The sequence below is a fragment of the Coloeus monedula genome (genome assembly GCF_965178545.1).
Source record: "Coloeus monedula genome assembly, chromosome: 1".
Classification (NCBI taxonomy): Eukaryota; Metazoa; Chordata; class Aves; order Passeriformes; family Corvidae; genus Coloeus; species Coloeus monedula.
Window position 1 is genome coordinate 160,537,401 of NC_138781.1, and position 15,134 is coordinate 160,552,534.

The 15,134-nt window shown below is 70.7% G+C and overlaps 2 protein-coding genes across 6 annotated transcripts in view; one reads left to right on the top strand and one right to left on the bottom strand.

The window, feature by feature from the left end:
* OPLAH (5-oxoprolinase, ATP-hydrolysing) overlaps positions 1–9,920 on the bottom strand; it is a 30,682-nt gene extending 20,762 nt beyond the window's left edge. Inside the window, exons 1-11 of the mRNA XM_082292300.1 lie at positions 9,335–9,920; positions 8,187–8,378; positions 5,911–6,025; positions 5,367–5,490; positions 3,761–3,956; positions 2,853–3,018; positions 2,192–2,330; positions 1,684–1,751; positions 1,195–1,613; positions 1,001–1,113; positions 511–681 (exon numbers count right to left, since the gene is read on the bottom strand). Of these exons, the coding sequence (XP_082148426.1) occupies positions 511–681; positions 1,001–1,113; positions 1,195–1,613; positions 1,684–1,751; positions 2,192–2,330; positions 2,853–3,018; positions 3,761–3,956; positions 5,367–5,490; positions 5,911–6,025; positions 8,187–8,378; positions 9,335–9,508 (1,877 nt within the window). The 5' untranslated portion in view covers positions 9,509–9,920. The remainder of the gene's footprint in view (positions 1–510; positions 682–1,000; positions 1,114–1,194; positions 1,614–1,683; positions 1,752–2,191; positions 2,331–2,852; positions 3,019–3,760; positions 3,957–5,366; positions 5,491–5,910; positions 6,026–8,186; positions 8,379–9,334) is intronic.
* A 185-nt stretch (positions 9,921–10,105) lies between these two features.
* On the top strand, positions 10,106–14,434 carry EXOSC4 (exosome component 4). Of its 5 annotated transcripts, none has more exons than XR_014226874.1 (4): positions 10,106–10,396; positions 11,200–11,418; positions 12,222–12,826; positions 13,106–14,434. XR_014226874.1 is itself a non-coding variant. In XM_082292241.1 (3 exons), exons 1-3 carry the CDS (start codon positions 10,226–10,228, stop codon positions 12,591–12,593), a joined length of 762 nt encoding a protein of 253 aa, XP_082148367.1. In that variant the 5' UTR covers positions 10,106–10,225; the 3' UTR covers positions 12,594–14,432. The 5 variants fall into 5 exon arrangements, 1 of the variants encoding a protein (XP_082148367.1); XR_014226875.1 differs by having other exon boundaries at positions 12,222–12,771; positions 13,064–14,434; XR_014226876.1 differs by having other exon boundaries at positions 12,222–12,771.
* The last annotated feature ends 700 nt before the right edge of the window (positions 14,435–15,134 follow it).

Genomic DNA, 15,134 nt, shown 5'->3' on the forward strand with positions numbered 1-15,134 from the left:
GTCCCCGTCCCCCATCCTCGGTGTCCCCTGTCCCCATCCCCGGTGTCTCCTGTCCCCGTCCCCCCATCCCCGGTGTCCCCTGTCCCCGTCCCCCATCCTCGGTGTCCCCTGTCCCCATCCCTGGTGTCTCCTGTCCCCTGTCCCCATCCCTGGTGTCCCCTGTCCCCATCCCCGGTGTCTCCTGTCCCCGTCCCCCCATCCCCGGTGTCCCCTGTCCCCATCCCCCCCATCCCCGGTGTTCCCTGTCCCCATCCCCGGTGTCCCCTGTCCCCATCCCCCCCATCCCCGGTGTCCCCTGTCCCCATCCCCGGTGTCCCCTGTCCCCATCCCCCCCATCCCCGGTGTCCCCTGTCCCCATCCTCGGTGTCCCCTGTCCCCATCCCCGGTGTCTCCTGTCCCCGTCCCCCCATCCCCGGTGTCCCCTGTCCCCGTCCCCCCATCCCCGGTGTCCCCACCGCATCCCCGCGGGTGTCGCCGGCCCGGCGGCTGTCGCGGTGTCCCCGCACTCACTCGGCGAAGCCCTGGGCCCGCAGCGCGTCCCGGCAGCGCCGCTCGAGCTCCCGCAGGCGCTCCTCGAGCCGCGGGAACGCGGCGGGGCCGTACGAGAGCGCGCAGGGCTCCTGCTCCTCCTGCACCGCGTCCGCCAGCGCCAGCCCCAGCGCCGACAGCAGCCCGCTGTGCCTGCCACGGCGGGGACAGCGCTGTCAGCGCGGGGACACGGCGGGGACAGCGCCGGGACAGCCCCGGGCCCCCCCGAACCGCGTCCGGCAGTGTCTGCCACCGCGGGGACAGCGCTGTCACCCTTGGGGACACCCCCGGCACCCTTGGGGACACCCCCGGCACATCCCTGTCCCACCCCTGGGGTCACCACGGGGACACGCCCAGGCAGCCCCCCCCCCCCCCCCCGTTCCGTCACATGGCCGGGGACCCCCAGGGGACCCCCAAACCCCTCGGGCCCCGTGCCCAGGCGCGCCCCCAGCCCGGGGGTCCCCGCACCTACTTGTGGATGAAGACCCTGGCCATGCCCAGCGTGCGGGCGATGGCACACGCGTGCTGGCCCCCGGCGCCCCCGAAGCACGCCAGCACGTGCTGCGCCGCGTCGTGTCCCCGCGCCTGCCACCGCGGGAGGGGACACGGAGGTGACACCGCTGTCACCCCCCCCCGAGCCCCCCCACCCACCCACGGGACACCCACCTGCGTCAGCGCGCGGATGGGCCGGCACATGGCCTCGTTGGCCACCCGGATGAAGCCCAGGGCCACCTCCTCCACCGAGAGCGGCGCGGGGGGGACAGCGGGGACACCGCGGCCACCACCGCCCGCGGGGCCGGTGCCAGCGCCAGCGTCACCGCTGCGGCTGCCGGTGCCCCCCGCGCTCCCCGTGTCCCCGGGGGTGTCCCCGGCGGTGTCCCCGGGGGTGTCCCCGGGGGTGTCCCCGGCGGTGTCCCCGGCGCCGCTCTGGAAGGCGGCGATGGTGGCGGCCAGCTCGCGGAACGCGGCCACCGCCGTGTCGCGACACAGGGGCTGGTCCTCGCCCGGGCCGAAGATCCGCGGGAAGTAGTCCGGGAGCAGCCGGCCCAGCACCAGGTTGGCGTCGGTGACAGTCAGGGGACCCCCTGCGGGACGCGGCGGGGTCAGGGGGGGACGCGGCGGGGTCGGGGGGGGACGCGGGGGTCGCTCGCTCACCCTTGCGGTAACACGCAGGGCCCGGGTGGGCGCCCGCGGACTCGGGGCCGACCACGTAGAGACCGGACCTGCGGGGACACGGGGACACCACGGGGGTCCGGGGGGGTCCGGCGGGGCCGGGGACACCCACGGGGACACGGGGGGCACAGGAGAGAGAGTGACACCCACAGTGACATGGGGACATGGCGGGAACAGTGGCACCCACAGTGACACCCACAGTGACATCCACAGTGACACGGGGACATGGCGGGGACAGTGGCACCCACAGTCGCACCCACAGGGACACCCACGGGGACACCCACGGGGACACGGGGGACACGCGGCGGGGCCAGTGGCACCAGTGGCACCAGTGGCACCAGTGGCTCCAGTGGCACCAGTGGCTCCAGCCCAGGGCTCCCTCCGGCCGTGCTGGTGCCACCACCGAGCCACCCTGGGGTCCCCTGAGCCCCCCCGTGCCCTGGGACACCCCCCGGGACCCCTCCCCACGGCCCCCGGGACCCCCACGCACCGGAAGAAGAGGCGGGAGCCGCCGCCGGCCGCCACGGTGTTGATGTCCAGCTGCGGGGCCTGGATGGCCACCCCGGCCGTGGTGGCCTCGAACACGTGCTCGAACTCGCCCGCGTAGCGGCTCACGTCGGTCGAGGTGCCTGGGGGGGACCCCGAAACTGCCGGACCCCGAAACTGCCCCGTCCCAAACCCGGCCAGGCCCCAATCCCAGCGGGACCCCCAAACCTGCCCGGACCCCAAACCTGCCCGGACCCCAAAACTGCCCGGACCCCAAAACTGCCCAAAACCCCAAACTGCCGGACCCCAAACTGCCGGACCCCAAATCTGCCCGAACCCCAAATCTGCCCGAACCCCAAAACTGCCGGACCCCAAAACCGGCCAGACTCCAGTCCCAGTGGGACCCCCAAACCTGGATAGAACCTGAAATCCGTGGGACCCCCAGCCCCGGTGGGACCCCAAGCCCGGTGGGACCCCCAACCCAGCCAGACCCCCAAGCCCGGTGGGACCCCCAGCCCCAATGGGACCCCAGCCCCGGTGGGACCCCCAGCCCCAATGGGACCCCAACCCCGGTGGGACCCCAACCCCGGTGCCCCCCTGACCCCATTCCGCCCTCGCCCCGATCCCCACGGGCCCCCCGCCCCCGCGGGCCCCCCGCCCCTCACCTCCCATGTCGAAGCCGATGACGGGGGTCCCGTCCCGGGGGTCGTAGGTGGTCCGGGCGTAGCCCACGACCCCCGCGGCCGGGCCCGACAGGATGGCCCGGGCCCCCCCGAACGTGGCCATGGGCGTGAGCCCCCCGTCCGAGCGCATGAACAGCACCCGCACCCCCTGCGGGAATTGGGGGGGTTAGGGGGGTCCTGGGGGGGCTCAGGGGGTGTGAGACCCCCCCCATGAACAGCACCCGCACCCCCTGCGAGATTGGGAGGGTCGGGGGTGTCCCAGCTGTGTCCCAGCTGTGTCCCAGGTGTATCCCAGGTATGTCCCAGCTGTGTCCCAGGTGTGTCCAGCTGTGTCCCAGCTGTGTCCCGGTGTGTCCCAGGTATGTCCCAGCTGTGTCCCAGCTGTGCCCCAGGTGTGCCCCAGGTGTGTCCCAGCTGTGTCCCAGCTGTGTCCCAGCTGTGTCCCTGGCTGTCCCGGTGTGTCCCGGTGTGTCCCAGCTGTGTCCCAGCTGTGTCCCAGCTGTGCCCCAGCTGTGTCCCAGGTATGTCCCAGGTGTGTCCCAGGTGTGTCCCAGCTGTGCCCCAGGTGTGCCCCAGGTGTGTCCCAGCTGTGTCCCAGCTGTGTCCCGGTGTGTCCCAGCTGTGTCCCGGTGTGTCCCAGCTGTGTCCCGGGCTGTCCCGGTGTGTCCCAGCTGTGTCCCAGCTGTGTCCCGGGCTGTCCTGGTGTGTCCCGGTGTGTCCCGGTGTGTCCCAGGTGTGTCCCGGTGTGTCCCAGGTGTGTCCCAGCTGTGTCCCAGCTGTGTCCCGGTGTGTCCCGGTGTGTCCCGGGCTGTCCCAGTGTGTCCCAGCTGTGTCCCAGCTGTGTCCTAGCTGTGTCCCGGGCTGTCCCGGGCTGTCCCCGCCGCGCTCACCCGCAGCCCGTGGCGGAAGCCGCGGCAGAAGCCGCGCAGGTAGCGCCGCACGCCCGGGCTCAGGTAGGCATCGACGCAGGCCGTGAGCCCCCGGGGCACCGCGCGCGCCATCCCGGCCACCGCCGACGACAGCGACACCTGCTCGAAGCCCAGCTCGTGCGCCAGAGCCCCCACCTGCTCCTCGTGGCCCGGCCACCTGCGGGGGGGACACGCCTGTGTCACCTGTGTCACCTGTGTCACCCCCACAGCCCTGCGGCGTCACACCTGTGTCACACCTGTGTCACCTGTGTCACCTGTGTCACCCCCACAGCCCTGCGGTGTCACGCCTGTGTCACCTGTGTCACCTGTGTCACCTGTAACCCCCACAGCCCTGCGGCGTCACACCTGTGTCACACCTGTGTCACCTGTGTCACCTGGGGGGTCACACCTGTGTCACCTGTGTCACCTGTGTCACACCTGTGTCACACCTTATCACACCTGTGTCACCTGTGTCACCTGTGTCACACCTGTGTCACACCTGTGTCACCTGTGTCACCCTCACGGCCCTGCGGCGTCACACCTGTGTCACCTGTGTCACCTGTGTCACCTGTGTCACCCTCACGGCCCTGCGGCGTCACACCTGTGTCACCTGTGTCATACCTGTGTCACCTGTAACCCCCACACCCCTGCGGCGTCACACCTGTGACACACCTTATCACACCTGTGTCACCCCCACACCCCTGCGGTGTCACACCTGTGTCACCTGTGCCACCCTCACGGCCCTGCGGCGTCACACCTGTGTCACACCTGTGTCACCTGTGTCACCCTCACGGCCCTGCGGCGTCACACCTGTGTCACACCTGTGTCACCTGTGTCACCCCCACAGCCCTGCGGTGTCACACCTGTGTCACACCTGTGTCACACCTGTGTCACCTGTGTCACATGTGTCACCCTCACGGCCCTGCGGCGTCACACCTGTGTCACCTGTGTCACACCTGTGTCACCTGTGTCACCTGTAACCCCCACACCCCTGCGGTGTCACACCTGTGTCACCTGTGTCACCTGTGTCACCTGTAACCCCCACAGCCCTGCGGTGTCACACCTGTGTCACCTGTGTCACCTGTGTCACCTGTAACCCCCACACCCCTGCGGTGTCACACCTGTGTCACCTGTGTCACCTGTGTCACCTGTAACCCCCACACCCCTGCGGTGTCACACCTGTGTCACCTGTGTCACCTGTGTCACCTGTAACCCCCACAGCCCTGCGGCGTCACACCTGTGTCACCTGTGTCACCTGTGTCACCCCCACACCCCTGCGGTGTCACACCTGTGTCACCTGGGGGGTCACACCTGTGTCACCTCTGACACCCCAAGCCCCACCTGCTCCTCGTGCCCCGCCCACCTGCGGGGTCCCTGGGGGGGTCACCCGGCACTTCCCAAATCCCCCCAACCCCCTCCGGGACCCTCCCAACTCCCCCCACTCCGATATTGGGGTTCAGCCCCCCCTGAGCCCCCCGGGACCCCCAGCCCCCTCCTCACGCGTAGCTGTGCAGCAGCAGCACCGCCAGGCCCTGGGGACCCCCGGAGCCCCCCCAGAGCCCCCCGGGACCCCCAGCCCCCTCCTCACGCGTAGCTGTGCAGCAGCAGCACCGCCAGGCTCCGGATGCCGCGGGCCAGGACCCCCTCGAGGTCCCTGCGCAGCCGCCCCAGGTCCAGCGGCCGCTGCACCAGCAGGGTCACCCCGGAGCAGCCTGAGGGGACAGCGGTGTCACCTCCCTGCCCCGAGACCCCCAAACCCCCTCGGTGTCACCCCGGAGCAGCCTGAGGGGACAGCGGTGTCACCTCCCTGCCCCGAGACCCCCAAACCCCCCCGGTGTCACCCCGGAGCAGCCTGAGGGGACAGCGGTGTCACCTCCCTGCCCCGAGACCCCCAAACCCCCTCGGTGTCACCCCGGAGCAGCCTGAGGGGACAGCGGTGTCACCTCCCTGCCCCGAGACCCCCAAACCCCCTCGGTGTCACCCCGGACCCCCCTGAGGGGACAAGGGACAGTCACGGTGTCACCTCCCCCCCAGACCCCCAAAACTCCCCGGTGCCACCTTACAGAGCAGCAGGGGGATGGTGACAGGGCTGGCACCCCCTGTCACCCCCGGTGTCACCCCCCAGGTCCCACCCTGCACCCGGGGCCAGCTGTCGCCCCCGGGCAAGTGGCAGCCGGGCTGCTCCGGGATCAGCCGCTCGTCCACCTCGATGACCTCCTCGTAGAGCACGTCGGGCATGGCCACCTCCTGCGGGGACACGGCGGGGACACGGAGGTGGCACCGGGGGGGGTGGGGAGGGGGGCAGCACAGGGACAGCGGCAGGGGGCACTGGGGGGGCACCGGGAGGGACTGGAAGGGCACTGGGAGGACACTGGGAAGCACTGGGAGGCACTGGGAGGGCATTGGGAGGGCACTGAGAAAGCACTGGGAGGTACTGGGAGGACATTGGGAGGGTACTGGGAGGCACTGGGAGGCACTGGGAGGGCACTGGAAGGACACTGGGAAGCACTGGGAGGACACTGAGAGAGCATTGGGAGGGCACTGGGAGGTACTGGGAGGGCACTGGGAGGACACTGGGAGGGCACTGGGAGGGCACTGGGAGGTACTGGGAGGGACTGGAAGGACACTGGGAGGACACTGGGAAGCACTGGGAGGACACTGAGAAGGCATTGGGAGGGCACTGGGAGGTACTGGGAGGGTACTGGGAGGGCACTGGGAGGTACTGGGAGGGTACTGGGAGGGCACTGGGGGGGCACTGGGGGGGCACTGGGAGGGCACTGGGAGGGCACTGGGAAGCACTGGGAGGACACTGAGAGGGCATTGGGAGGGCACTGGGAGAACATTGGGAGGCACTGGGAGGCACTGGGAGGGCACTCGAACGTCACCCCGTGTCCCCCCTGTCCCGTGTCCCCCCCGTGTCCCCCTGTCCCGTGTCCCCTGTCCCGTGTCCCCCTGTCCCGTGTCCCCCTTTCCCGTGTCCCCCTTTCCCGTGTCCCCTGTCCCGTGTCCCCCCCGTGTCCCCTGTCCCGTGTCCCCCCGTGCCCCCCCGCGGTGGCCGCTGGCTCCGGGCCGCGCTGGCCACAGGCCGGGACTGGCCCCGCGCCCGCCCCGCTCACGGGACCGGGGACACGGGACAGGGGGGACACGAGGGGGGGACACGGGGACACGGGCCAGGGGGGGGACACGGGCCAGCGCCAAGGACACCCGGCCCGGCCAGGGGGACACGGGCCAGGGGACACTGCGGGGGGACAGCGAGCCCCAGGGCGGGACGGTGTGGGGCACACGGGGGGCACAGAGTGGGGCACACGGGGGGCACAGAGTGGGGCACACGGGGGGGACGCTGTGGGGCACACGGGGACACGGGGGGGACGCTGTGGGGCACACGGGGGTGACAGAGTGGGGCACACGGGGGGCACAGAGTGGGGCACACGGGGGTAACGCTGTGGGGCACACGGGGCGGTCACGGGACGTGCCGGTCACGGGATGTGCCAGCCCCGTGCCAGGCGGCCACGGGTCACCGAGGGGTCACTGAGGGGTCACTGAGGGGTCACCCCCAGCCCAGAGGACACGGGGATGGGGGATGCAGGTACAGGTGTGCCCAGGTGTGCCCAGGGGTGTGTTTGGGTGTGTCCCAGGTGTGCCCAGGTGTGCCAGCTGTGCGCCCAGGGGTGTGCCTCAGGTGTGCCAGGTGTGCCCGGTGTGCCAGCTGTGGCCCAGGTGTGTCCCACATGTGTACAGGTGTGCCAGCTGTGTGCCCAGGTGTGCCCAGGAGTGTGGCTGGGTGTGTCCTAGCGGTGTGTCCCAGGTGTGTACAGGTGTGTGCCCAGAAGGGTGTCCCGGGTGCGCCAGGTGAGTCTCACCAGGTCAAAGGTGTGGGGGTGGGTGAAGTTACAGGTGAGATTGCAACTGTGCCCAGGTGTGTGCTCAGGTGTGTGCCCAGGTGTGCCCAGCTGTGCCCAGCTGTGCCCAGGTGTGTGCCCAGGTGTGTGCCCAGGTGCTCTCACCAGGTCAAAGAGCCGCGGCCGCGCCTGGGTGCCGATGTTGGGGTGGGTTTGGGGTGGGTGTGGGGTGGGTGTGGGGGTTCAGGTGTGTGCCCAGGTGTGCCCAGCTGTGCCCAGGTGTGCCCAGCTGTGCCCAGGTGCTCTCACCAGGTCAAAGAGCCGCGGCCGCGCCTGGGTGCCGATGTTGGGGTGGGTTTGGGGTGGGTGTGGGGTGGGTGTGGGGGTTCAGGTGTGTGCCCAGCTGTGCCCAGGTGTGCCCAGCTGTGCCCAGGTGCTCTCACCAGGTCGAAGAGCCGCGGCCGCGCCTGGGTGCCGATGTTGGGGTGGGTTTGGGGTGGGTGTGGGGTGGGTGTGGGGGTTCAGGTGTGTGCCCAGCTGTGCCCAGGTGTGTGCCCAGGTGCTCTCACCAGGTCGAAGAGCCGCGGCCGCGCCTGGGTGCCGATGTGCAGCAGGTGCCGGAAGCCGCGGGTCACGGCCAGGGCCGTGCGCTCGCCGCGGCGCTGCAGCAGCGCGTTGGTGGCCACCGTGGTGCCCATGCGGATCCACTGGATCCCGGAGGCGTCCAGGGGCTCGTCCCGGGCCAGCGGCACCCCCAGCTCCTGCGGGAGGCACCCCAAATTCACCGGGGGGGCGAGACCCACAGCGGGACCCCAGACCCACAGCGGGACCCCGGACCCACAGCGGGACCCCAAACCAACAGTGGGACCCCAGACCCACAGCAGGACCCCAGACCCACAGCGGGACCCCGGACCCACAGCGGGACCCCAGACCCACAGCGGGACCCCAAACCAACAGTGGGACCCCAGACCCACAGCGGCACCCCCAGACCCACAGCAGGACCCCAGACCCACAGCGGGACCCCGGACCCACAGCGGGACCCCGGCCCCACAGCGGCACCCCAGCCCCACAGCGGCACCCCAAACCAACAGTGGGACCCCAGACCCACAGCGGGACCCCAGCCCCACAGCAGCACCCCCAGACCCACAGCGGCACCCCAGCCCCACAGCAGCACCCCCAGACCCACAGCGGGACCCCAGACCCACAGCGGGACCCCAAACCAACAGTGGGACCCCAGACCCACAGCGGCACCCCCAGACCCACAGCGGGACCCCAGACCCACAGCAGGACCCCAAACCAACAGTGGGACCCCAGGCCCCACAGCGGGACCCCGGACCCACAGCGGGACCCCAGCCCCACAGCGGGACCCCAGCCCCACAGCAGGACCCCGGCCCCACAGCGGGACCCCCGGCACAGGGTGGGGCAGAGGGTCCCGACGCGCCCGGGAGGGGATCCCGGGGGGTGCAGGAAGGGTCTGGGGGGGTCCCCTTGGGGGGTCCCGGTCAGTTCCTGTGGGGGGTCTCGGGGGGTCCCGGTGGTTTCCAGAACGGGGTCCCTGGGACGGTGCTGGGGGGGGTCCCGGGCGTCCCGAGGGTCCCGGGGGTCGCACCTCCCGGGGGTCCCGTGCGGTCCTGGTGCGGTCCCGGGGGTCCCGGGGGTTCCGGGGGTCCCTGGGAGGGTGCTGGGGGGGGGGTCCCGGGGGTCCCGGGGGTCGCACCTCCTGCAGGATGCGGCGGATGCCCTCGGTGGGCGCGTCCCGGTACGCGGGATCCTCGGAGAGCAGCTTGAGGACGCGGACGCGGCCGCCGGGGCAGCGGGCGAAGACGTCGGTGAAGGTCCCGCCGCGGTCGATGGCGAACTGGAACCCGGAGGGGGCGAGCGGCGTCGCCATGGAGGGACCGGCACCGGCACCGGGCGGGACCCCCGGGGGAGGAGCGGCAAAGGGTCCCGGCTGCCCGCTACGGCCCGGCCGAAGGTCGGAGCTGTCCGGTCAGGGCTCGGCACTGTCCGGTCAGGGCTCGGCGGTGTCCGGTGAGGATCGGAGCTGTCCGGTAAGGGCTCGGCACTGTCCGGTAAGGGCTCGGCGGTGTCCGGTCAGGGCTCGGCGCTGTCCGGTCAGGGCTCGGCGCTGTCCGGGGACGGTTCGGTACCGCCCGCCGAGGGGTCAGCGCCGCTCGGGGAAGGTTCGGCACTGCCCGAGAGCGACGGGAGGCGCTCCTGCCGGGCCGCCAGGGGGCGCTGGGGTCGCTCCGGTGCCGCCCGGTGCCGCGAACCCACCGAGGGGGCGGGGCCTCCAAGGGGAGTTACCGGTCCCGGTCCCGCTGGGGGCGTGGCCTCAGCCGGAGGGGGCGTGGCCTCGGCGGTGGCGCGGCCTCAGCCGGGGCGCCATTGGGGGCGTGGCCTGGCGTGGGGAGCGTCGCAGGGGCGGTGCCTCCCACTGGCGGGCCGCTCGCGCGGTGCACGCCGGGAGTTGTAGTTCGCCCCCTCGAGGCGCTCGGCGGCGCCAAAGGCCGCGCGCGCGGGGCACGCTGGGAGTTGTAGTCCGGCCCCACACGCGGTGCCGGGAGCGGGAGCGAGCCCCGGGAGCGGAGCCGGCAGCGGTGCGGGGATGGCGGGGCTGGAGCTGCTGTCGGACGCGGGGTTCCGGGCCGACGGGCGCCGGCCGGACGAGCTGCGCAAGGTGCGGGCCCGGCTCGGGGTGCTGGCGCGGGCCGACGGCTCGGCCTACCTGGAGCAGGGCAACACCAAGGTGCTGGCGGCCGTCTACGGCCCGCACGAGGTGAGCGGGGCTCCGGGCCTCTGGACCCCCCCCCGGGGCTTGGGACCCCCTCTCCCCGGGGCTGCGGCCCCCCCTCAGGGCCTGTGCCCCCCCCTCAGAGCCTGTGACCCCCCCTCAGGGCCTCTGAACCCCCCCGGGCCTGTGACCCCCCCTCAGGGCCTGTGACCCCCCCTCAGAGCCTGTGACCCCCCCCTCAGGGCCTGTGACCCCCCCTCAGGGCCTCTGAACCCCCCCTCGGGGCCTGTGACCCCCCCTCAGAGCCTGTGACCCCCCCTCAGGGCCTGTGACCCCCCCCTCAGAGCCTGTGACCCCCCCTCGGGGCCTGTGACCCCCCCCTCGGGGCCTGTGACCCCCCCTCAGAGCCTGTGACCCCCCCTCAGGGCCTGTGACCCCCCCCTCAGAGCCTGTGACCCCCCCTCAGAGCCTGTGACCCCCCCTCGGGGCCTGTGACCCCCCCTCAGAGCCTGTGACCCCCCCTCAGGGCCTGTGACCCCCCCCTCAGAGCCTGTGACCCCCCCTCAGAGCCTGTGACCCCCCCTCGGGGTCTCTGACCCCCCCCGGGCTGTCCGAGGTTCCGCCAGTCCCAGCGCCCCCTCCCCAATTTGTGACCCCCAGCTCCTGGGGCCCCCCCTCCGTTTCTCCCCCCCCCCCCATTTCTCTCTGACCCCCCCCTCCCCAAACTATGGGGGTCCCACTGCCCCCCCCCCCATTTGGGTGTCCCGTAGCCCCCCCCCCCCACTCCCTGACCACCTGTTTTTTTCCCGTTTTTCCCCTTTTTCCCCCCTTTTCCTCCCTCCCCCCAGGTTCGGGGGTCCCGGGCCAAGGCCCCCCCGGACCGGGCGCTGCTCTGCTGCCGCTGCAGCTCGGCGCCCTTCGCGGGGGGGGGGGAGCGGCGGCGCAGACCCCCCCAGGGCGGGGGCGACCGCCGGGCCGGCGAGCGGGCGCTGCTGCTCAGGGGCGTCCTGGAGGGGGCCGTGCTCAGCCAGCTCTACCCCCGCTCCCAGATCGACGTGCACGTCCAGGTGAGCCCGGGGGGGGATTTGGGGGGGTCTGGAGGGGTTTGGGTGGGATTTGGGGGGGATTTGGGGGGGTTGGGGTTGTCAGGGGGGTCCTGGAGGGATTTGGGGGTCCTGGAGGGGGCCGTGCTCAGCCAGCTCTACCCCCGCTCCCAGATCGACGTGCACGTCCAGGTGAGCCCGGGGGGGGTCTGGGGGGGACTTGGGGGGGGGTCTGGAGGGGTTTTGGGTGGGATTTGGGTGGGATTTGGGGGGGTTGGGGTTGTCAGGGGGGTCCTGGAGGGATTTGGGGGTCCTGGAGGGGGCCGTGCTCAGCCAGCTCTACCCCCGCTCCCAGATCGACGTGCACGTCCAGGTGAGCCCGGGGGGGGTCTGGGGGGGACTTGGGGGGGGTCTGGAGGGGTTTGGGGGGGATTTGGGGGTCCTGGAGGGGATTTGGGGGGGATTTGGGGGTCCTGGAGGAGGCCATGCTCAGCCAGCTCTACCCCCGCTCCCAGATCGACGTGCACATCCAGGTGAGCCCGGGGGGGATTTGGGGGGGTCAGGAGGGGTTTGGGGGGGTTCTGGGGGGATTTGGGGAGGATTTGGGGGTCCTGGAAGGATTTGGGGGGGTCCTGGAGGGATTTGGGGGGGATTTGGGGGTGACAGGGGGGTCCTGGAGGAGGCCGTGCTCGGCCAGCTCTACCCCCGCTCCCAGATGGACGTGCACGTCCAGGTGAGCCCGGGGGGGGATTTGGGGAGGATTTTGGGGAGTTTAGGGTCCCCGGAGGGGTTTTTGGGGATTTTGGGTGACCCCGTGTCCCCCCCAGGTGCTGCAGGCGGACGGGGGCGAGCTGGGGGCCAGCGTGAGCGCGGCCGGGCTGGCCCTGCTGGACGCGGGCGTGGCCCTGCGCGGGGCCGTGGTGGCCGGCTCGGCCGGGCTGGCCGAGTCCCCGGCCGGACCCCCGGTGGCCCTGAGCGACCTGAGCGCGGCCGAGGAGGCGGCCGGGGGCCCGCGGCTGGTGGTGGCCACGGTGGCGGGCAGCGGGCAGCTGGCCCTGTGCCAGCTCAGCGCCCGCCTGCACCAGGAGCGGCTGCGGCCGGTGCTGGACGCGGCCCAGGCCACCTGCCAGGGGCTGCACGCCGTGCTGGACAGCGTGGTCAGGGCCCGGCTGCGCCAGGACACCGCCATGGAGCAGTGACCGGCACCGGGGCCAGCACGGGGACGGTGCCGGGGAGGAGTGGTCACTGCAGTGACCATCACAGTGACCGCCCTGGAACAGCCCCATGGCACAGTGACCATCACAGTGACCACCACGGGGATAGTGCCGGGGAGGAGTGGTCACTGCAGTGACCATCACAGTGACCACCACGGGGATGGTGCCGGGGAGGAGTGGTCAGTGCAGTGACCATCACAGTGGCCACCACGGGGACGGTGCCAGGGAGGACTGCTCAGTGCAGTGACCGTCACAGGACTGCCATGGGGTCAGTGCCGGGGAGGAGTGGTCACTGCAGTGACCATCACAGTGACCACCACAGGGACACTGCTGGGGAGGACGGGTCACTGCAGTGAGCACCACGGTGACTGCTCTGGGACAGCCCTATGGCACAGTGACCAGCACGGTGACCACCCTGGAACAGCCCTGTGGCACAGTGACCACCATGGGGACAGTGCCGGGGCACAGTGACCGCCACGGTGACCACCTTGGAACAGCCCCATGGCACAGTGACCACCACAGTGACCACCCTGGAACAGCCCCGTGGCACAGTGACCAGCACAGTGACCGCCACAGGGACAGTGCCGGGGAGGAGTGGTCACTGCAGTGACCAGCACAGTGACCACCTTGGAACAGCCCCGTGGCACAGTGACCACCATGGTGACCAGCCCAGGACAGCACCACGGAGCACTGACCATCATGGTGACCATCACAGTGACCAGCCCAGGACAATGCTATGGAGCACTGACCATCGTGGTGACCATCACAGTGACCAGCCCAGGACAATGTCATGGAGCACTGACCATCGTGGTGACCATCACAGTGACCAGCCCAGGACAATGCTATGGAGCAGTGACCATCGTGGTGACCATCACAGTGACCAGCCCAGGACAATGCCATAGAGCACTGACCATCGTGGTGACCATCACAGTGACCAGCCCAGGACAATGCCATGGAGCAGTGACCGTCGCAGTGGCCACCATGGGGACGTTGCTGTGGGACAGTGACCGGAGTGACCAGCAGAGACATGGCCACACTGCAGGGACTGACCACTGGGACACTGGGGGGACATTGCCGGGGCACAGTGACCGCTGCAGGGACAGCGCCGTGGCAGAGTGACCATAGTGACCACCATGGGGACACCGGCATGGCAGAGTGACCATAGTGACCACCATGGGGACACTGCCATGGCAGAGTGACCATAGTGACCCCCATGGGGACACCACCATGGCCCAGTGACCGTAGTGACCACCATGGGGACCCCGCCATGGCCCAGTGACCATAGTGACCACCATGGGGACCCCACCATGGCCCAGTGACCATAGTGACCACCATGGGGACACCACCATGGCAGAGTGACCATAGTGACCACCATGGGGACACTGCCATGGCAGAGTGACCATAGTGACCACCATGGGGACACCGCCATGGCCCAGTGACCATAGTGACCCCCATGGGGACACCGCCATGGCCCAGTGACCATAGTGACCACCATGGGGACCCCACCATGGCCCAGTGACCATAGTGACCACCATGGGGACACCGGCATGGCCCAGTGACCATAGTGACCACCATGGGGACACTGCCATGGCAGAGTGACCATAGTGACCACCATGGGGACACCGGCATGGCCCAGTGACCATAGTGACCCCCATGGGGACCCCACCATGGCCCAGTGACCATAGCGCCCACCACGGGGCTGTGCCCACGGGGCTCTGTGGTGACCAGCTGACCCCCGGCCGCGGTGGCACCGGTCAGTGCAGTGCCCAGCTGGCCCCGGGCACGCCGGAGCCGGGACCCTGCGGGTTTTGGGGGGGCCCAGTGGTGCTGTGCCAATAAACCCGGCCGTGTCACCCCACGTGTGCCACCCCTCGTGTCCTGCGTGTCACCCCCTGTGTGGCACCCCTTGTCCCCCCTTGCCCCCCGAGCCCTCCCTTACCCTCCCTCTGCCCCCTTTTGCTCCCTCTCGGGCCCCCCAAGCCCCCCCTCTTTACCCTCCCTTTGCCCCTTGCCCCCTTTTGTGCCCCCAAACCCCCTTTTTGCCCCTCTTTCTTCCCCTTTTTTGCCTCTTTCCCCCCTTTCAGCTCCTCTTTCCCCCCTTTTTTGCCCCCTTCCCCCCTTTTTTGCCCCCTTTTCCCCCTTTCCCCTCTTTTTCCCCCTTTCCCCTCTTTTTCTCCCTTCCCCCCTTTTCAGCTCCTCTTTCCCTCCCTTTTTGCCCCCTTTCCCCCTTTTTGCCCCCTTCCCCCCCGTTTGCCCCCTTTCCCCCCGTTATTTGCCCCCTTTCCCCCTTTTTTGCCCCCTTCCCCCTTTTTTGCCCCCTTTCCCCCGTTATTTGCCCCCTTTCCCCCGTTATTTGCCCCCTTCCCCCCGTTTTTTGCCCCTTTCCCCCCAAATCCCTCATTATTCCGCGTTGGCCCCGCCCACCCCCGCAGGCCCCGCCCACCCCCGCAGGCCCCGCCCCCTCTGTGGCGCCCCCTGGCGGGGCGGTGCTGCTCGATCGCTGTTTCGGCGCTCCGCGCCCCGCCC

Excerpts from the sequence above, each read along its gene's own strand:
- EXOSC4 (XM_082292241.1), top strand. The coding sequence starts at position 10,226 with ATGGCGGGGCTGGAGCTGCTGTCGGACGCGGGGTTCCGGGCCGACGGG. Across the intron at positions 10,397-11,199 it reads CCGTCTACGGCCCGCACGAG|GTTCGGGGGTCCCGGGCCAA; the intron begins GTGAGCGGGGCT and ends CCCTCCCCCCAG. Across the intron at positions 11,419-12,221 it reads AGATCGACGTGCACGTCCAG|GTGCTGCAGGCGGACGGGGG; the intron begins GTGAGCCCGGGG and ends TGTCCCCCCCAG.